This window comes from Erinaceus europaeus, chromosome 3, assembly GCF_950295315.1.
Source record: "Erinaceus europaeus chromosome 3, mEriEur2.1, whole genome shotgun sequence".
In the NCBI taxonomy this organism is placed as follows: domain Eukaryota; kingdom Metazoa; phylum Chordata; class Mammalia; order Eulipotyphla; family Erinaceidae; genus Erinaceus; species Erinaceus europaeus.
In genome coordinates this window covers 19,125,382-19,146,687 of record NC_080164.1, presented here as the reverse complement: position 1 = coordinate 19,146,687, position 21,306 = coordinate 19,125,382, and the positions used below count along the sequence as shown (strand labels likewise).

Genomic DNA, 21,306 nt, shown 5'->3' with positions numbered 1-21,306 from the left:
GGCAGATGTGACTGCATCTGCACAGTTTCCCAGCAGTCTTGAATACTAATAGACTGAAAATCAACTGTGTAATACAACGATGGTGACTAATCGTAGGATCCATCATTGTAGCTATTAGATGCTGACGTTAGAGCTCCGGAGAGCTAAGTGCTTTTTGTGAAAAACAAGGATCTGAGTCTTCCTGCTTATGGCAATGAAGAGACAGTGCTGCTTCCTGTGGCTGGGAGACTCAGCCCGGGTGAGGGGGAGAGCGTGGGGTACCCTGTTCCTGCTTCAGAGAGGCTCACTGCTGTGTACACAGTGAGTCAATTTAGCCTCGTTTCCCTGGTGATCCCAGAGCTGCAACCTTCCACAAAGCAGTGAGGAAAATCAAGACACTCCTTCAGGAATTTCAACTCTAATTACTTGGGCTGTTGTCACCAACAGAAATCCCAGGGAAAACAAACAACTTCCAGTGTAGTTTCCCAGCCCCTAGTGTCAACATCTAGCACTTTTAGGGGCAAGAACAGGCTCATTATTAAATCACTAATAATAAAAAAGAACAGGAGGTTCTGAGGGGGTGGAGGGGTGGATGTTCGTGAGGTCAGGCACTGAGCTTTCTAAGTACTATGAGCTGCTGTTCACCTTTGATGGGGGCACTGGACTGGCATCAGCTGGATAGCACCCAGACCTGGAGAGGGCATGTCCCCACCTGACCACACTGAGTGCCCCACCCTGATGCCCAGGGGGTGGGAGAGGCAGTGACTGTGCAGTGAGTAGGATGAAGGATGACTCCTCTGATAAACCAGCTACAATCTTTCTAAGCCTGGCATCCTCTTGCTGTTCCCCATGTCAGAGGGGGTGAGGATTACAGGACCTGGTTCCTGTGGGGAGCTCCCCAGGGCCTGGTGCACAAGAAGGAGCTGGAGGGCTGCAGCCTTCCAGACCCCTCCTCTCTCCTGGCCACAGTGCCTTCCGGAAGCCGCGACTGCTCACCGAGACCTGGCCTGCTCCGTGGCGACGTTCAGCCCTGCTGTCTCCTTCCAGGTGCCGGTGGACGAGCCGTGGATGTGAATGTTGAACTTCCTCAGAATGTCTGTGCGGAGGGAGGAGACAGGGAGGCCGGGTGAGAGGGAGACAGGCTCAGGCATGGTGCAGGGTGGCCGGGGCCTTCCTAGGACTGGTGGCTTCCCTCCTTGTGTGTGACCTTGCCCTGCCTCTCTCTGGGGGGAGAGGAGACCTTGGCCTCAGTCAGGGGTGGAGTGATAGTGCTTCTCTGTGTTGCTACTTACTGGGCAGCGTGGTCTGATTCTGCAAGTTTTTATCCCCTCCGATGCTGGGGGAGAGAAAGCACACCAGTCAGTGTCCCTTCCTCCCAGGTCAGATGCTCAGCGAATTGTTATCTCTTGTTCTTTTTATGTGGAGCAGGGGAGTGAATCACTGTGCAGGAGAGTCAGAGATACTGACTCAGCATCCATGGAGCTCCCCCAGTGCTGCCTGTGGTACTCCCATGTGGTGCCAGGGCTGAAGCTTCACTGAGCCATCTCCCAGCCCCACAAGCAGGCACATTTTTAATCAGGAGCAGAGTATCTGCCCTGGCACATCATTCCCAACCCCTTAGGGGTTCATGGAGACCCCACCTTATTTCTACTTTTTATTTTTATTTATTTTTTATTATCTTTATTTGTTAGAGGAAGTCAGAAATTGAGAGGGAAGGGGGAGGTAGAAAGGAAGAGATAGAGAGACACCTGTAGCACTGCTTCACCACTTGCAAAGCTTTCCCCCTGTAGATGGGGACTGGGAGCTCAAACCCGGGTCCTTGTGCGTTATAACACGTGCACTCAGCTAGGTGTGCCACCACCCAGCTCCTATATTTTATTTTTATTTTGTTGTTGCTGGGGCCTCATGAATATGCAGTTCCACCACTCTGGGGCCATCTTTTTTCATTTAAAAAATTTTGAGAAAGGCAGAAGGAGGGGGTATCGCAGCACCCCGACACCAGCTATGGAGCCTCCTCCAGTGCTGTGGTGCTCTCATATGGTGAGAGGGCAGGGACCCGGGCCTTCATGCCTAGTTATGCACTCTGCTACCCCAGCACATGTCTAAAGAAGAGATGGCCATGTGTGAGTTGGGGGGACCCATTCATGCCTCTTAGGCAGCAGTGTCATTCCTTGAAAACTAGTGGGGGTCAGCCTCACCTCCAGGAAAGCCCCCTCCAGGATGCGATGTAGTTAGAGACGTTGGTTGGACTGACTCCCATTGCTGTCTGTGAAAGGCAAAGAGAGGGCCCAACCTGTGCTCAGAGCGCTGGGCAGGTCCTGCTGACCCTCCTCCAGGAGTCCGTTTCCTTGTCCCCCGGTCTCCTCTACATCCCCATAGGGACCAGTTCTGGAGGAGTCCTGCCCCTCCTTCCCATCCCCCTTTCCTTAGGGGCCGCCTTCTGCCAAGTTCCTAGAGGAAACTCCTTTCCCAGATGTGGGGGACCCTCTGGCCTCCTCCAGGACCCTCTCAGTCTCCAGCATCTGTCGCCTTGTTACTCCAGGTCACTTTTTTCTTACATCTACCCCCAAGTCAGGCCTTTCAGAGGTCTCCTCTGCCAGTAGGCTCAGCACCAACCCGCTTCACCAGTATTCAGAGCCCCCCACATAACTGGTCTTCTCTCCCCCTACCCCCCCCCCCCACGCTCCTCCCTCTCTCTGGTCTACACAGACCTTCAGGTCTAAGACACCTGACCTGTCACCATTTCTAGAACAGGAGGGCCTTGGATGGACTCTACCTACCCTTTTTGGAAGGCTGGACTTCTGTATTCAGATTTCAGAATCTCTTAATTTTCTAAGACCCCTGTCAGTTTCTGTCTTAAAAAAGAAGCTCCCACACCATGGGTAGTGCAACAGACTTTCATGATTTGGGTCCCAGATTCAGTGCCCAGTACCTAAGCTCTGCTGGCGGGGGGGAGGTGGCTCAGAGGGCACAGTACACACCTGGCCATACCAAAGGCCCTGCTCTCCAGCCTTGGCAAACCACATAGGAGCCATATGGACAGCACGAGAAGGAGCTCCATGAATGGCGGAGTGGTGCTCTGACATCTCTCCTTCTCTCTCTCTCTCTCTCTCTCTCTCTCTCTCTGCCTCCTCCTCTGTAATCTCTAACGATACAGCACAAAACCATGGACTGGGTAGGCTGCTGGCAGATACCAAGTATACCTGAGGCCCTTACTTCATTCCCTGGTGACGAACTGAGAAGGAAGAAACTCTTCTCTGAAACTTGGTGAGTACATTCTACTGCAGCTAGTGATACCATACAAAGATGCAAACAATGAACAGGGCTGGGAGATAGCTCATTCAGTGGTGTGCATGTCTGGCCAGGCACGAGGCCCTGGGTTGGAGCCTGGCAACACAGGGGAACACCAGGGACAGCCCGTGGCAAGCTCCACGGATGGTGGAACAGCCTGTGGTCTCTCTCTTCTCTCTAAATTTAAAAAAGGAAACAATTGGGTGGGGAAGCCTCAGCAATACCGAGCTAATGAGTTCGTCCTAAGTTCATTTCCTGGCACTCCCTACAATACAATTAAAACAGAATCATAAAAAGGAAAAACACCTGCCCCAGAACCTCTAGGTTAAAAATCTGGCTGCAAGTCACTCACCTTCTCCCCATACCAAGCTGCTGTACCTCCCTGACCTCCTTACTCTCACCCACACACCACCAGGGGGGACCCTGAGGACCTGGCATCTGCCTTTCCATCACCTTCTCCACATTTACACCTACAATGACACACACCCACACACAAATGAGGATGCTAGCTTTCCCAGAGACTTGTAACCTGGCCTTAACAGTCCTCTGTGCCACCTCCATGACTGGGTCTCTCTTTCTATACACATTTCTTGCTGCCCCATGTGGACAAGTTTCTCATGGTTTCTATGACTACAACTCAAATTCCTCTCCCACAGCCACCCAGTAGTTGGATGCCATCCATCCATCTATTCATTCATTCATTCATTCAATGAAATTCTATTCTGTGTAGGAATAGAGTTCCTTCTGCCTCCCCCCCTCCCCAGAACTAATTTTTCAATGGGTGCTGGGTAGTGTGTGGTGAGACCTGCCATGCTCTGAGCCTGGGAAGTGGCTGGAGAGATTGAGTCACTGTCCCACCACAGGTGTCATGCTGGAGCTCGGATGAAGGTGATGGAGGAGTGGAAGGGGAGGGCATTGGCAGGAATTGTGGGACTTTTGGATTATCTGCCACGGTCTCGTGACTCATTGGCCATGTTCAGGTAGGTTCTCAAGGGTGTCAGAAATACTGGGTGCAGAGCAGAGGTGGAAGAGCTGAATCTGCCCAGCAGACCCCCCCACCCCCAGATTGGCCTGTACTCACAGTCACCCAGTCGCCCATGGCAGCCACCACTTTCAAGTCTGCTGGTTGGAGCTTGTGGACTAGGGGAGACAAGAAACAATAGAGATGGGCAAGGGATGTCTTTATTATTAGTTTTATTTGTTTTGCCACCAGGGTTATCACCGGGGCTCAGTGCCAGCACTGTGAATCCATTGCTCTTGGTGACCACTTTTTCTTTCTCCTATTTTTATTGGATAGGACACAGAGAGATTGAGATAGGAGTGTGAGATTAGGAGAGTGAAAGAGAGACATCTGCAGACCTGCTTTGCCACTCATGAAGCATTCCTCCTGCAGGTGGGGAGCAGGGGCTCAAACCCAGGTTCCTGTGCATGGTACTATGTGCTCTTAACTGGGCGCACCATAGCCCAGTCCCATTATCATCATTTCTTTATGAGGCACAGGAGGAATGAGCCTAGGACCCCCCTGAGCCTCTGAGTGCCTCCCTACCCAGCTGCTCTCAGTTAAGTATGAAAGTGGAGAGGGAGCCGTAGAGGGTGAGGAAAGACACCCCAGCACTGCTCCACCGCCCACTGGAGCTCCCCCACTGTGGCCTATGGTCCTTCTCTCCATGATGTTCCCAGGCTCAAATCTAGGGATTCAGGGACAGCAAGGTATGCCCTCTACCACAGGAGCCGCTTGGACGTCCTCATTCTGCAATATGAGCTGGACCAGAAATCCAAGTTGTGGCTCTCACGCTGCAGGCACACGCAGGTCTTCAGCAAATGCACCTCATCTGTTCCTTCCACACAGCTTGGGCCCTGGACCTCAGGGGCTTGCTGGTTAAGGTCCAGTCTGACAAGAGCCCAGTGTGTACAGGAGTGGTTCAGCTTTCCAGGGAAGTTCTAGTTGTGCAGTTCACCAGACTTAGCAGCTAAAACCCTCATCCCTGACTGCACCTCCCTCCTTGGGCAGGTCCAGGGCTGCCTGGGGCAGAGAGGAGTGACTTAGACAGAGGCCCCTGCACAATGGAGGCAAGCAGTGGCACAGCCCTACATCCTGTGGCAGCCCAGGGTCTAGGGCTGTACTGCAGAGAAATCAGGCCAACTAGCAGCTCCATGCTGTCTGTAGGGTTCTCTCCAACCTGACACTGAGGCCTTTAATTGAAAGGGGGAGCAGGGGCTGAGGAAGAGGCTCAGTGTTGACCTCATGAGTTGCAGGTGTGAGCACCTGGCTTTTCTCTTTGGCACCACACACACTAGATCTGTGTACTGGCTGCGAATTCTTGCTCCTATAAAAAGCAATCTAATTAATTAATTAATTAAAAGAAAATGGTTGAAGGTATTCCCACTCACCTGAGGTGGGAACATATGCGGAAGGCTTCACTTCTTTGCATTTGAATTTGATACCCCAGTTCTAAATCAACAGGAAAGAGACAACAGCCCACGCTCAGTGAGCAGGAAGGTTAGCTATGGCCAAGAAGAACTAGCTCAGGAATTCGGGATGGAGGTGAAGCTTCAGCACTGCTGGGGCTCTCACCAGGTAAGACCCGGAAGGTAGAGATAGAGTGGGGGTGTGGAGCAGAGAGGGGGAAATGTATGCTTTGATCCCTGGGCACAAAGCAAGTGCGCTCACACTCAGTGTGTCCCTTCCCAACTTATCTGTACCTTTAAATGGGGCCAGCAGCCACACCCACACAAGGGAGGAGGGGTGGCCATGCTGTAGGTGGTCTCCCAAAGGAACATGACATGGAGTGACTGAAGGGCCAAAGCCAGATCCCAAAGATCCCAGCTCCCAAAGATCTGGGTTAGGATGGAGCTAACAGACACAAGGCAAAAGCCACACTGAGACAGTCAGTTCATAGAGATTAGGAGAAATAACCTGCAAATGCTGATGATGTCCAAGTTCCTACCTTTCTTTTATGACCATGCATGTTTTTCTATTTAACTTAAGTCACCAACTTCCTGGATCACTGTCCATAAACCAGGACCCTGTAGTCTAATTCCCTGGTCATCAGAACACAGACCACGTGTCCAGGGGGCGGGGGAGGGAGCAGGCCAGCACCGCAGAGCCACAGTGTTAACCAACTGTAACCAGCATGTGGGGGGTGTGGGGGGAGACAGTCTTCCCTCTTTCTGGCATCACTGGCCTTGGACCTGTCACCACTATCTGAATGACCATGTTTAGCAAATTGGAACCTCTGTGAAGGCTGGCACCCAGCTGTCTGGTTAACTTCTCCATATCCCTGGAACTATGTGGGCACATGGGAGGTGCCCAGCATGGAATGAACTCTAGTTTACTTCTCTGAACCCCTCAACCCCTAGCAAAAGACTAACCATCACGGGCGCTCAGCTGAGACTTACGAATAAGATCTACTCCTGGTGGCTGACAGTCTAGGGTAGGTGTGGTCCATAAAACTTTGATAGGCAAACCAGAAAGCCATAGACCTGGAATTCTCTGGGGTGCGCCAGAAAGAACTAGAACAGTAGACTTACTAGCTCCAGGACACACCTTCCCCCAGCCATACACCCAGGCCCAACCCTACTTGACAGGCTGGGCTGCCTGCTCAGAAAGGATGTCTTCAGAAAGGTCACAGCCACTCCGTCTAGTCAGCTGCTGGCGTCAGGTAAGCACCTGAGAATATGTTAGGACAATCCTAAGACTTTGTGGCTCAGGAAGCTTTTTTTTTTTAATTGCCACCAGGGTCATCACTGGGGGTTGGTGCCTGCATTTGAACCCACTGCTTCCGTTAGCCATTCCCCCCCCCCCATTTGATAGGACAGAAAGCAATTGAGAGGGCGGGGGAGACAGAGAGGGAGAGACACCTGCAGCACTTGCTGCACCTGAACCCCGGTCCTTGTGGATAGCAGTGTGCGCACTCAACTGGGTGTTCTAGCATCAACTCCTTTTTAAAAAACATGTCTTTAAATATTTGTTTGGTCCACTTTCTATACCCCATAAAGAATTTTGGTCCATACACTCAAGAGGGATAAAAAAAATAGGGAAGTTTCCAATGGGGGACATTGACGTTGGTGATGGGAACTGTAGGGAATTATACCTCTGTTATCTTATAATCTTGCTAGTCGTTATTAAACCACTAATAAAATTATTTTTGCTTTATCTTATTTAAAATTTTTCTTATATTTTGATATGACAGTGAGAAATTGAGAGGGAAGGGGAGAAAGATAGAGACACCTACGACACAGGGATTCACTGCTTGTGAAGCTTCCCCTCTGCAGGTGGGGACCCGGGGCTGGAACCTGAGCCCTTGCGCACTGTAATGTGTGTTCAACCAAGTGCGCCACTGCCCAACCCCTTCCCACATTTTTTTACACTCCAGTTTTCAGTGGTTAGAGGGGTCACAGTTCTGCTAAACACTCTTGGCAGGGGAACACAGTTTGTCCCTTGGGCAAGCAGTCCCATGCGAGGGCTCACCATGTCAGTTGGTATGCCAGGGTATGTGTAGTTGCTGTTCTTGTGGGTTCTCAGGTAGGGAACATCCTGGAAGAGAAAAACCACCTCATATGACAGAAAAGCAACCTCAGGGTGAAGCAACAGACAGCACGAAAGTTGCTTAGGGGAGATAAGAACTGGTCTGCCTCTGGGGGGTAGGCAGTAGCACAGTGGGTTAAGCGCACATGGCGCGAGGCACAAGGACGGGCATAAGGATCCCGGTTTGAGCCCTGGCTCCCCACCTGCAGGGGAGTCGCTTCACAGGCGGTGAAGCAGGTCTGCAGGTGTCTGTCTTTCTTTCCGCCTCTCTGTCTTCCTCTTTCTCCATTTCTCTCTGTCCTATCCAACAATGACGACATCAACCACAACAATAAAACAACAAGGGCAACAGAAGGGAAAAGAAATCATAATAAAAAAAATAAAAAACAAAAGAACTAGTCTGCGTCTGACAGGAGCAAGCTAGTGCATGGTGAACACATCAGCACTGAGGGCCTCCTGGAAGCGTCCTCCAAATAGCCTGCCCACATTCACAGAGCAGCCCCTGTGCTCACAGCACAGCTCTGGGTGCTAGAAAGACGGCGTGATATAGAGGCTTACACTGGCCAGGCAAAGACCTTGGGTCTGGAAGCATGGGCTCGCTGGGAAGTGCAGTGGCCACTGGGGGATGGCTGCAGGGCTGGCGGATCTGGTCCTCCAAGAGAGACCTCCTTCCATCTAAAGAGAGCCTCTGCTGGGCCCAGTGGCTGGGGCTGGAGCTAGTTCCCAGGTGGGGAGAACCAGGGAGTTAAAGGGGTGCCCTAGGGTTGAAAGGCTGAGTCCATTAACTTAATTTTGCCACCAGGTTATCTCTGGGGCTCAGTGCAGGATGACTTCACTGCTCTGGTGGGCATTTTAGTTCTTCCCAACAGAGACAGACAGAAATAAAGAGGGAAGAAAGGGGCGGCGGGGGCAGGGGAAGGAGACTGCAGTTCTGCTCCACTGCTCATGAAGCTTCCTCCTGCAGATGGGGGTTTGAACCTGGCTCCTCACACATGCGTGCCACTGCCTGACCCAGAAAATCAGAATCCATTTGGCTACATGATCCGATGGCTGGGGGGAGAGCCCAGAAGAGGGAGACTCAGTGGAAGGTGTCAGGTTAGGGAGAGACAAGTCCAGCAGGGAGGGAAGTTGGGGTAGTGGCAGGAGGCAGCCAGGGTGCACAGGGCTTGCTTCACTGACCACCCACCATGGCGTGCAGGCCGGAGTCAGATAAGTTGAGGGGGTGGAGATGAGGCAGGGATAGAGTGTAGGCCTTGCCATATATGAGGTCCTGGGTTCTATCCCTGGCACCACATGAGAGCACCATGGACAACACCCACGGACGCTCCGTGGATGGTGGAGAGGTGCTTAGGGGTCTCTGCCCCCCCTCCCCCCGAAAGCTGACAGAATAAAAGTTGGGCTCAGGAGGCTTCTCAGCAAGTTTGCACAGGCAAGAGGTCCCGGGCTCAGTCCTTGCAGTGTGGGTTGGCAAGACAGCTCACCGGACAGTGCACCCGCTTTGCCACACAGGCGGCCCAGGTTCCAGCTGAGCCCCTACCACGCTGGAGGGAGCTCCTCTACTGCAGTATCTTTCCTCTCTTCCACTGTTAGCCTTTCTGTATTTGTAAAAGCTGGCTTGGAGTGGGGAAGTCCCAGCAACAACAAAAAAAATTCTGCAGGGAATAAAAATCATAAAAGGTCTGGAGCTGAGCGTGTTTCATGGGAGACCCATCCCATTCGGTCTGACTGGCTGTGACACCAACGAGTGGGAAGCAAAGCCAGCTGTGTGCCGGCATGAAGACACCTCCGGATTATCGCTGGGCAAAGGTAGGGCGACCTGCAGGGGTGGCGGGTGGGGGCAGAGCTGACAGCCACCTGACGCGAGCCACCCATGGGAGTCAGTGACTGGGGGGATAGGTCATGTCCACCTTAGCTGTGTTACTAGGTGGAATCCCCTGGAGAAGGAATCTCTCCTTTGCTCTTGTTCTGCGCTGCTCAGATCAAAGTGGGGCACTCACAGACAAGGGCTCCCCTTCCACAGAGGCAGACCTGGGACACTGGCCTGCCACCAAAGATCGAGGAAACCAAGGAGATGACTCCAGGAAAGAAAGGAGATGGCTTCAGGAGGGGGGACATATTATCTCACTGGAGTGGCCTGTCATGTCTACCCAGATCCCTGCTGTTCAAACACTGCTGGGTTGGCAGCTCCTCCCCTAGGATTTGGAAGCTTCAACAGAGCTTGGTGATGCCGTGGGACAAATGTGGCAGAAGGACTTGGTTATCAGATGAGAGGCTGCATCGGCATACCAAACCCTCCGTGCCGGGACTCTGAGCTCATATTCTCTGTTGCTTTACTACGGGGTGGGGGTGGGGGTGGGGGGGAAGAGTTAGAGAATCTTTAGCAAACTAAATGATGAGATGATGGGTGGGGTAGTGGGTACGGCCAAGGGGCCAGCTGGAAGATACTTGAATCAGGATTATCAGATCAGGTACCTTCTCAGCTGTAAAAAGAAGGAATGTGCTAAGGACCAGAGTTTGGGAAGACTTTTTTTTTTTTTAAGATCCAATTTAGACATTCCTTGCTCCAATTTTATTTATTTATTTATTTATTTATTTATTTATTTATATGAAAGTTTTCTGGGTTTGACGATGAGTACGGGATAAGGAAATTTAAAAGCTAAGGCACTAAAAAGACAACAGTGTTCTCAGATGTAATTCACAAATAGAATACTAAATGATGAAGTAAGTGCATGAGAATCCAACTTCTGATTTCTCTCAAGGTAAGGCAATGGGTAACATACTAGGTGGAATTAATTCAGATTTCTCCCACTCCTGGTTCCCTTTCTTTGTTGACACCCTGATCATAAGCTTCAGCTGCTTTCTGGAAAATCTCATGCCATGTAGGGCGTCCAAGGAGAAAGACAGACTGAAAGGTTAGACTTGCGAAGGAAGAAACAAGTGGCAACTTGGATTGAGGTGTCCTGCGCAAAAGTAAAGGAACAGGGACCTCGGGGATGGACAGGTGGGAGGGGCAGAGAGAGAATGGACAGGTCTGGGGCGTGAGGAGAGAGAGAGGGAGGGAGACATGCAGAGAGGACAAGAGAAGATTGACATTGGCAGTGGAGAGTGCTCACACTTTGAGGCTGAGAGAAGGTAGGAGGGTCCTAAAAAGAGTCAAGGCGTAGCCACTTGCACATGACAGGGGAGGTGACTTTTGTGTGTCACAAATGCAGGGAGGGAGACGAACTTTAATGAGGCAGTAGGTAACAGAGTAGACACTAGGGCAAAACACAGGGGTGAAAAAAGTCTGTGCTGGTCTCTGGGCTGGTTTCTTCCAAGCCTGAGGCGTCACAGCTCGCTGCCCTGGGTTGGGGAAGGAGAGGAGAGAGAGCTGAGTTGGCCAGAGGAGCAACAGCCCCAGGCTACAGAGCAGTTGATCAGAGGGCTCTTGGTGGGTGGGGGCTTTCAGGTCCTGGTGCAAGATGGTAGAGGAGGATCTGGGCTGGGGGGTGGGGATATTTTGCAGAAAGCTGAGACATTTTACACATGTATTGACAACTATATTTACTATAAATCATTACCCTCCCCCCAAAAAAGATGGGGGGAATGTTGGTCCAACCCAAGAGGTCATCTGAAGCCCAGAGTGCTGGAGGGTGCTCTACTGGCCTGGCCGAGTGTGCCTGCAGTTAGCTGGGGAGGAGGGGGGAGGCTGGAAGGTTCCCCAATGCTCCCCATGTCGTCCTGCCTCCTTCTCCCTCCTGTTGGATCCTGCCTGTTGCTGGCTGCTTCTAAATTTAGCAAAAGCCAGGACTAAAATATCTGTAGCCTGGCCCCCGTCAGCCCACAGGGATGCTGCTGGACTTTTATATATTATAGCTCCAAGGCTCACAGGAGGAGCAGATGGGACCGGAGCACACAGTGCTGCTGGGCGTGGGGAAGTCACACTGCCCTGTGGGTGGGCCCTGTGGTGAGGGACTCCAGGGTGGCCTAGCAACTGCTTCTCCCAGGCTTCCACTACTCCTCTCTGGGAGGCTGGGTTTGCTCCCCTTTGCTCATCAGTGGCTATTCAGGCTCTGTCCCGGGCCCACTGTGGCCCGTGATGTGCGTGGAGTGGGTCCCTATTGGATGCCCCCTTACTTGGCCTGGACAGGTGATAGTATGGGTCCCCCTTAAGGTCCCTGAGGGTAGGACCCGCCCTGACCCAGAGCCCGGGCTCCAAGCTGGCACTTTACATATGAGTGTGGGGAGGAAGAAGAAATGACAGCTGCCTGGAGCGGGCTGGCATCTCTGTTACTAGTGAACAGAAGGTGGGGCGAGGCGAGCAGACTGGAGAGGACTTTCTGTGGCTGGTGTTCGGGGTGATGGCATGAGTTCCAATATGGTTTACAATCACTGCCCTGAGCCTTGGGTCCAGCTGTGACAGGGTTTGCATCTGGGATCCTGCCTCCAGCCAGCTCCTGGCAGCACTTGCGAGAAGCACCCAGGATGCACACAGTTGAGCTGTCTCCTTGGGCCCAGCAATGGAGCCTGTGCCACCTGTATCCCCTTCCCCACACCCCCTCCTCCCACTGCTCTTGCTCTTATAATGGGGCAACAGGATGAGCCTGAGTCTTGATAGATGGGAGGATGACAGCCCTGAGCGGGGGTGGGGGTGGGGCAGGGCTGTTCACTTTGTGGAGGCCCTACAGACAGACACTTGGTGAGCTGAAGCCCCACTCCTTACTCAGCTGGGAGGGTGAGAACCAGGCAGCAGTAGGACCCAGGAGGGAAGCCCAGCCTCCCAGACTGGATCAGACCCTTCTACTTTTATGGCCTCAGCAGTGTTCTCTGGACTCAACCTTATTTGGTTAAAAAGTCACCGGCCGGTTCTGTGAAAGCTGAAGCAGATTGGACAGGAACCTGCCTCTATACGGAGGCCTAAAATCAAGTCTCACAAACACTTTACATTCATCTTCTTAGGAGGACCCCTGACTAATAACCAAAATACATAAAGAGCTTGCCAAACTCAACAACAAGAAAACAAATGACCCCATCCAAAAATGGGGAGAGGACATGGACAGAATATTCACCACAGAAGAGATCCAAAAGACTGAGAAACATATGGAAAAATGCTCCAAGTCATTGATTGTCAGAGAAATGCAAATAAAGACAATGAGATACCACTTCACTCCTGTGAGAATGTCATACACCCAAAAGATAGCAGCAACAAATGCTGGAGAGGTTGTGGGGTCAAAGGAACCCTTCTGCACTGCTGGTGGGAATGTAAATTGGTCCAACCCCTGTGGAGAGTCTGGAGAACTCTCAGAAGATTAGAAATAAAACTTACCCTATGACCCTGCAATCCCTCTCCTGGGGATATATCCTAAGGAACCCAACACACCCATCCAAAAAAGATTTTTTTAAAAATATGCCTATGTTCATAGTAGCACAATTTGGAATAGCCAAAATCTGGAAGCAACCCAGGTGCCCAACAACAGATGAGTGGCTGAGCAAGTTGTGGTATATATATATACACAATGGAATACTACTCAGCTATAAAAAATAGTGATTTCACCATTTTCAGCCCATCTTGGATGGGGCTTGAAGAAATCATGTCGAGTGAAATAAGTCAGAAGCAGAAGGATGAATATGGGATGATCTCACTCAGGCAGAAGTTGAAAAACAAGATCAGAAGGGAAAACACAAGTAGAACCTGAACTGGAATTGGCGTATTGCACCAGAGTAAAAGACTCTGTGGTGGGTGGGGAGAGAATACAGGTCCAAGAAGGATGACAGAGGTCCTAGTGGGGGTTGTATTGTTATATGGAAAACTGGGAAATGTTATGCATGTAGAGCTATTATATTTACTGTTGAATATAAAAAACATTAATTCCCCAAATAAAGGAAAAAAATTAAAAAAATTTCAAAGCCTAAATAAAAATAGTTTTTTTTTAAATGTCAGAAAAGAAAATAAGTAAATGACTCGAGTGGGTGGGGGAGGGTTCAGGTGTTGGAACATGATGGCAGAAGACCTAGTGGAGGTTGTATTGTTGTGTGGAAAACTGGGAACTGTTATGCATGTACAAACTACTATGCTTACTGTCGAATATAAAACATTAATCTCCTAATAAAGAAAAAAAAAGGAGCCCTGAGCCAGGGAGATAGCACAGTGGTTCTGCAAAGGACTTTCATGCCTGAAGTTCAGAGGTTTCAGGTTCAAATCCTGGCACCACCATAAACCAGAGATGTATCTTTTTCTCTCTTATTTTTGTAAAACAGAATAGAATATAACAGAATAGAGTAGAGTAGAGTAGAGTAGAATAGAATAGAATAGAATTAAGAGAACCTGCTTCATCACCTGTGATGCCCCTGCAGTTGGGGAGTTGGGGACTCAAACTGGGATCCTTATGCTGGTCCTGCGCTTTGCGCCACATGCGCTTTAACCCGCTGTGCTACAGCCCGACTCCTAAGATCATATTTTCTTAATAAACCAGTGAACCCCCCCCAAAAAAAAGAATAGAGTAGAATAGAATAGAATAGAATAGAATAGAATAGAATAGAATAGAATAGAATAGAATAGAATAGAACAGAACAAAACAAAAGTAGCCCTGGGCCGACCCCTAGGCCACTCTGAGTCCCAGCACACTTCCTTTAGGGCTCCCCTCTTTGACACTATCCTGCCAGAAGCTCCCTGCCAGGCTATGACCCCACCAACCACAGTCTCTGAGCCTGGATTCCTACTGGGCCTCTTCCTATCAGCCTCCACTTGCCCCTTGGCCACTGCTGCCACCCTTCTGGCCTCTGGATGCCTTTCCTCAGCAGCCCAGTCCTCTGGCCCCACCCTCTCCTTCTGTTCAACCTCTGTGCCCCCAAATAAGTGCTTTCTCTCTTCTGCAATCCCTACTCCCATCCACCCTTCTCCAGCTCCCAAAGCCTCTGGGGTTCCCAGTCAAGGGGCATCAAGGAAGCTCTGGGGGAGGTTGGAGAGGGAGCCCTGGTGGGTGGGGTGGGGGTGGGGGGGTAGTTCCCTCCTTGTTACCGGATTGGGGCAGGAGAGACGCAGATGCTGTTCCAGTTGTAGGAATGAGGTTTTCTTCCCTAGTGGCTCCATCTGATTGGGGAAGCAAAGAGAGAGGACAGTGGAGGTGGAGCAGTTTTCACGGAAGCGGATGTTCTCTGGAAGCACTGGGCAGGGAGAGCCTGGGACTTGCTTCAGGGCGGAGGGCTAGTTCTATGCCAGCTCTGCTGTGGCCAGCTGTGGGAGACTGGACACGTCTCCTGGGATCTCTAGGCCTGAGTGTTCTCATAAATGCATCTTCCTCCTCTTGTGTGGGGCGCATGTGAGAGCACAAAGTAACCTGCCAGCACAGTTGCTGGCATGTTCAGCACGTAGAAGAACGTGTTGAATAAACAGACAGGAGGTTCTGTCTTGTCGGCTACGGCATCCGCACCACAGTCCTCAGCCAGCGGAAGGGGTGTAGCTGTCCTTGGACCCAGGAGGACCCCACAGTTCCCATTCTGGTGACTTCTATGGAGGAGAGGTGCCAGCTCCCCCCGCACAGGGGCTGGTGGTGTGTTCTAGACCAGAAACCCAGAGAAACAGGGCAACCCCAGCCTTATTTTACCATATTTCCCCACAGGCCTCTGGCAAGCTGAGTGTGGAGCCTCTGGCTGGGAAGGAGGCAGTCTGCAGTGAAGTAGGTGATAAGTGGGTCCCCATTCTACAGAGAGAAACAGACTTCCTCAGCAGCCTGCCAGTTTGGAGGGTGGAGGGTGGGAGCTGCTGCCATGACTGAGGGCTTACCCCCCCCGGGAGTGCGTTGCTTCTCTCTCTTCCTGCCGCCTGTGGGCCCCAGTAAACTCTAGAGGGCCCCAGGAGAGCATGGGAACAGCCGGTGGGCAACACAGCCCAGTGGCAGCGCAGGGGCCTGGGATCCCTGCTGGGGGGGTGGGGTGGGCTCTGAGTCAGTAGGCTCCTATCCGGCCAGCCCACCTGGAGTGGATCAGAGAGCAATAGCCTGGTGTGAACCAAGCACCCACCTTCCTTTCTGGGCCTCATCCCCCTTAACTCATGATCAATAACAGTTGGCAACAACAACAACAACAATCACGGGCAGTCTGCTGAGCAGAACAACTCCCCAGTCCCTGGCCAGATGACTCCCATGGTCTGTGGTTTGGAGATCAGGCTTAGGCCTGGGCACGTTAAATGCCAAGGCCGCCCCTTGCCTGACTCCAGCCCCTTCTCACTTGCAGAACCTGGAAGGGTGCCAGTTTCTCTTTCCAGCTCTCTCCAGTGAGAGGAGGGTCAGCAGGACGGGACCAAAGACCCTCCCTGTGTGCACATGGGTGGAAGGGCCAGGCAGAGGGAGCATGCAGACCAGCCGCTGGACCTGCTGAGTCCTGTCCGTGGCAGAAGCTGAACCCATCAGCTGGCGTTGGTCACCCCACACTTGCCCGTCTGCCCTTTATTTCCTAGATTGTTCTAGGAAGGAGGCTTGCCCGTGGCTGAGCCTATGTTCCAGGGGGATGACACAGTTCAGCAAGTGTGGGCTGGCAACACAGCTCAGCCGGGGAGTGCGCTGCTTCGCCATGTGTGTCACCCAGGGTCCAGCCCCACCCCTACGGCACTGAAGGAAGCTTGGGTGCTATGGCCTCCCTCTCTCTCTCTCCCTCTCCCTCTCCCCTCTCTTTCCACCTGAAAAGCCAGTTGGAAGTGGTGAAGTAACAAAAAGAAGAAAAAGGAAAACAAGAGCAACAGCCTTCCCCAGGCAGCTGTGATGGTCTTGTGCATGGGAAACTTGGCCTCTGGGGCACGGCAGATGCTCAGTAAAGCAGAGGCTGCTGGGAGGAGTGAGGACGCCCCTCTGGCTGCTTCTGGGAGCGCAGTGCTGGCACTCAGCAGGGTCACACCTGCCTGTGTCTTTCCTGCTTTGTTCACCCTCCCGTCCAGCGCTCAGCCTTTCTGCTCGTCTTTCCCGCCCTGAGGAGCTCACCGAGTTGAAGGGAAGGACCAGGTTTTCGAAGAAGGGCTGTAGCACCACTGTGAAGTCATCCTTAGTGTCGTAGCGTCCGGAGTACACCAGCTCCCGCAGGCCATGCTGGGGACACAGGTGTGCCCAACGTTGGCACAGGTCCCGGGAGGCCCTGTGTCCAGCACGTGGGCCCAGGGTGGGCAGCACCCCGGCCCCATCTCCCAGGCCAGGGGGTGGGATGACTTAGTTTCCTTCCTTGAGGATACACTAATACCCCCAACCCCCACCCCTGCAAACTTCTTTCCTGTGATCTGGAACTAGGTTGGTCCACTCGTTTTTGTCTGCACCTGGAGTGGATGGCCAAGCAGAGGGCAGGCAAGAGTCCTCTAAGGCAACGGGCAGCGCTCCAGAGGGACCCAGGCCCAGTGCCTACAACGGCCCCACTTGTGGCCCCCTACTGAGGAAGCAGGTGTGTCAGGGAGACAAATAGTCCCACCAAGAGCCCGGGCCTACTGTGGGGGCAAAGTCACAAAGCCAGCTCAGTCACCTGGGTGCCTTTGAGATGACCCCAACTGGGATGGCCTGTGACACCTCAGCCAGGTGGGCACATGGCAGGGCCCAGAGGAGGATGTCACCCCTTAAACCTTAAAAAGCTCCCTCCCCCGTGTGTCCCTCCTGGGGGACTCTGGGCTGGTGTGTTAGACTGGGGCGCCACATACCAACTGGTGTCCCCTTCTTTGTATCACCTGGTAGCTGCGGCTCAGAGTCTCCAATGCGGCTAAACCCAAGGAATTCCTCTTTGGGGTCAGAACACAGTTACACAAAGTGCTGCAAACATGGAGGAGGGAGAGGAACCAGAGCGGAAGCTGTGGTCAGGGCTGGTGCTGCTCCCGGAGCTGGGGAGCGGGGCAGAGATGAGGGGGAAGGGCATGAGGGATGTTCTGAAGCCCTGGTTTAGTAACTGGCTACGGAAGAAGGGCAAACGCTAGAAGAAGAAGTAGCTTGCTCATGCCAGGGGCTCTGACACATGGTCAGGGTAGGGCTCAGGTCTGCCTTGGGCACTGGAGGAAACTCCAAGGGGGTCTAATGAGTGCCCTGGTATATCTATAGAGCTCCAGGAAGCTGAGCGAATGAACTCAGACAACACAATTCCAATTCCTGTTCTCATATGGCTCCTTGGATAGGGCCCATCACCCATTGTGTCCCTCCTTTTTATTATTATTTTAAGCATTTAACTTATTTTTTTGGATAGAAACAGAAGTTGTGAGGGAAGGGGGATAGAGAGAGAGAGAGAGAGACAGGGAGACACCTGAAGCCTTGCTTCACCACTCATGAAGCTTCCCCACTGCAGCTTGGGACCGGGGGTTTGAACCTGGATCCTTGCACATGTGTGTGACCAACCAGGTGCACTGCCACCCATTCCGCTGTGTCCTCCTTTGTTATGAATGGTTCCACACCCATAAAACATCCTGAATGTGGGGACCAGGTGGTGGTACATCTGGTAGAATGCTCCTGTTTTTTTAAAATATATATTTATTCATTCCCTTTTATTGTTGTTTTATTGCTGTAGTTATTATTGTTGTTGTTATTGATGTGTTATTAGATAGGACAGGCAGAAATGGAGAGAGGAGGGGAAGACAGAGATGGGGAGGGGAAGACAGACACCTGAAGACCTGCTTCACCACCTGTGAAGTGACAGGTCTCGAACCTGCGCTTAACCAGCTGTGCTACTGCCCAACTCCCAGAATGCTCCTGTTAACGATGCTTAAGGATGCAGATTGAAGCCCCTGGTCTCCACCTGCAGGCAGGGATCTTCAAAATCAGTGAAGCAGGGCTGCAGGTGTTTCTCATTCTCTGCCTCTCTATGTACCCCTTCCTTCTAAATTCCTGTCTCTATCCTAAAATACACACACACACACACACACACACACACACACACACACAAACCCCCCACTAACTTCTAGTTCCAAGAGGTCTCTCTAGGGCACACAGCAAGTTCCAAGGAAGTGTGTGTTACATAAGTGGACATACATATAAGGGGCATGCATTTGAACATCCCCCTGCCCCGCTAAGGGACCAACACTCCTCCAATCTGAGTTCCCATGGCTGCTCTTTCCCAATCCACCGCCATGTCCTAGCTTCTGTGACGGCCTGACCATACAGGTAAACTGTAGGCTGCAATGCCTCTCGCAGGTATAGGGAGCCCCACTCCAACTTCAGCCTCTGTGCTCCTCCACCTGGATCCTGGTGTGGGGAAAGGGGGGTGGCTGTGACTCCAGTCAAGGGTCTTGGCACAGACCTCAGCTGACTGCAGCTGCTCACAGACGAGGCCACAAAGACCCCGAGTAATGGCCGACTGCTGGAGCCATGGAGGGGCTGAGGGTGGCAGCCCCCCACCTACCTGGCATTCTCTGTCGGGCAATCTGGGTTTCCTATGAACACCTGTCGCATGATATCGGGACTCATGAAGTCCACGAGGTTGACTAAGGCCTTGGGCACCTAAGGACAAGACAGCCGGTGAGCAGATCTCGGGGCAGTGCAGGCTTCCAGAGGCACTGGGGGAGGGGCTCAGGTTCCCCAAGAGCCCGAGCTCCATGGTGGGCTCTGGAGGGGGCTCTGGAGAAGCATCCACGGGGGCTGCAGCCCGAAGGCATGGCAGGCCCCACAGCCTTGCTGGACTCAGGGATGAGTGGAGCCTGGGGGTGAAGAGAGTCTGGCGGCTCCTCCGGAAACACTGAGCTCAGCTGGGACCAGCGGTCTGTCAGGGAACCCGAGGCCCTTACCACAGATGCTGCTCTGCTCGGGACCTTGGTTCCAGACATGAGACCATAACTAATGTCACATCAGGCTCTGCTGAGCTGTGGTGGGTGAGTTCTGCTGAGCAGGCCTGGGAGTCAGGGCACCCCCTCCCAGGAAGCTGGAGCTGTTCCCTTTACCAGTGGGGGTGGAGGGGTAGGCCAGTGGGGTGGGGAGAGGGGTCTGTTTGGTGAGGGGAGAGGCCAGGGGGTGGGTGGGGAGAGAACATGCTGCTTGACCATAACCAAAGAGGACCTGGCAGAGCTGGCAGGTGGCTCAGTGCTATAGAGCACGCTCTTTGTGCCTGAGGTCCTGGTTCCACGCCCGGCATCACACAAAATGACAGAATGGCGTTGTGGTCTCTCCTTCACCTCCCCCTCCTGCCCCACGTGTATACGTGTACACACAGTTAAAACAGCAGGGCCAGCTGCACACACACACTTCTGCTCAGAGTGCAGGGTTGGTCGAAGGGCACCCAGCTGCCACCACCACTGGTGACTGTCCCCAAGGAGTATAGGGTACAGCACTGACACATATTGCCTGTGTGCTCTGTTGAAGCCCCAAATCCTTCAGGATGATTCCAAATGGAATGAAGTTTCCTAGAGGGTCAGCCCCACATCTGGAAAGGGAAGGACCCCATGCCCTCAGCTCCCTCACTCAGAGGTAGTGTTTCCAGCACCCCGGCCCTTCCCCCCACCCCTCCATATACAAGCTGTGTCCAGCTGGGAGACACTCCCACCGACCTGTGCTTGCAGGTAGTCCAAACCGCTGCGGACATGTTCCAGGAACTTTTCTGCAGTGTACTCTTTCTGGGCAGGGACAGGAAGGAGAGAAGCAGAACTGGATAGGGGAAATGACGGAGGGGAGGTTCCAGTCCTGCCCTCCATTGCTGTCCATGCTTCTGACTCTGGCCCCTGTTCTGAGCTGCTCATCATGTCCGAATCTGAGCTGAATGGTCCACTCCAGGCTGTGGTTCAAGGGCGACCCACCAAGAGCCTGGAACCTTCAGCCAAAGCTTTAGTTCAGTAGCCAGAAGTGGAGAGCCCCCTTCAGACTGCTTGGAGTTCAGGGTCTTTTATTTCTGAATTAGGAGGAGTTGCAAGAGAAGGGAATAGGAGCACTACATGTCTGTTACCACCTAACATGCAAAGGTGGAGACAGAAACTTGAGGGCCTGGGGGTAAGAAGTGCGTGTGCTTGCATGGGGACTGGGCTGGCACATGTGCACTCACACACCCACCCACACACACACACACATACACACACATGGGTGGGCGGGCTGGGCACGCCTCAGCTGCCTCTTGCGATGTTCTGAGAACCCCTAAGGCCTGGGGTCCCACTCGGCAGCTCTGCCCCCACTACCTGATTGGTGCAGAAGTCACAGAAATCGCTGTTTCCAATCAGCACCGTGATGATCTTCCAGTGGTCATGGATGTTCACTCTCTGTTTACAGGGTGAAGAATGATTCACACCAAGTGGACACAGGACACTCAGCTTTAGCAAATGCACTCAACCCCCAGGACATCCTTTCCCAGCGTGGTAACAGGATTGAATCTCAGGGCTAAAAACATTTTACAGGTTTACAGACTGCAAAGTCTGGGCATCCAAGAAGTAATTTTGAACAGCAACAGACCTCCACCCCATGTGCAGAGTCTCCTCCACACAGCCTGCCACAGGGTTTGTTCTGCGTGGCTTGGATGCCTCTGGTGATGGGGGCTCACTGCTTTTCACAGCAGATCATCCCATTTGGAGAAAGATGTTGCTAGGTGAGAAAATTATTGCT

The 21,306-nt window shown here is 52.5% G+C and overlaps 1 protein-coding gene and 1 long non-coding RNA gene across 8 annotated transcripts in view; one reads left to right on the top strand and one right to left on the bottom strand.

The window, feature by feature from the left end:
* Positions 1–21,306, bottom strand: part of LOC132537451 (phospholipase B1, membrane-associated-like) — a 133,060-nt gene that overhangs the window by 20,211 nt on the left and 91,543 nt on the right. For all 5 annotated transcript variants that reach the window (XM_060186801.1, XM_060186802.1, XM_060186803.1 and 2 more), the window contains 13 exons: positions 20,886–20,966; positions 20,268–20,333; positions 19,130–19,227; positions 17,475–17,556; positions 16,750–16,854; positions 15,382–15,477; positions 14,796–14,867; positions 7,742–7,807; positions 5,662–5,722; positions 4,352–4,410; positions 2,178–2,245; positions 1,272–1,315; positions 976–1,075 (listed from right to left, as the gene is read on the bottom strand). In XM_060186801.1, the coding sequence (XP_060042784.1) occupies positions 976–1,075; positions 1,272–1,315; positions 2,178–2,245; positions 4,352–4,410; positions 5,662–5,722; positions 7,742–7,807; positions 14,796–14,867; positions 15,382–15,477; positions 16,750–16,854; positions 17,475–17,556; positions 19,130–19,227; positions 20,268–20,333; positions 20,886–20,966 (998 nt within the window). The remainder of the gene's footprint in view (positions 1–975; positions 1,076–1,271; positions 1,316–2,177; positions 2,246–4,351; positions 4,411–5,661; positions 5,723–7,741; positions 7,808–14,795; positions 14,868–15,381; positions 15,478–16,749; positions 16,855–17,474; positions 17,557–19,129; positions 19,228–20,267; positions 20,334–20,885; positions 20,967–21,306) is intronic.
* Positions 584–21,099, top strand: LOC132537452 (uncharacterized). 3 transcript variants are annotated; one of them, XR_009548884.1, is made up of 4 exons: positions 584–751; positions 836–1,049; positions 3,137–3,246; positions 20,977–21,099. It is a non-coding gene; the product is annotated as an uncharacterized LOC132537452 (long non-coding RNA). The 3 variants fall into 3 exon arrangements; XR_009548883.1 differs by lacking the exon at positions 20,977–21,099 and adding an exon at positions 12,737–13,606; XR_009548882.1 differs by lacking the exon at positions 20,977–21,099 and adding an exon at positions 9,821–10,625 and having other exon boundaries at positions 3,137–3,250.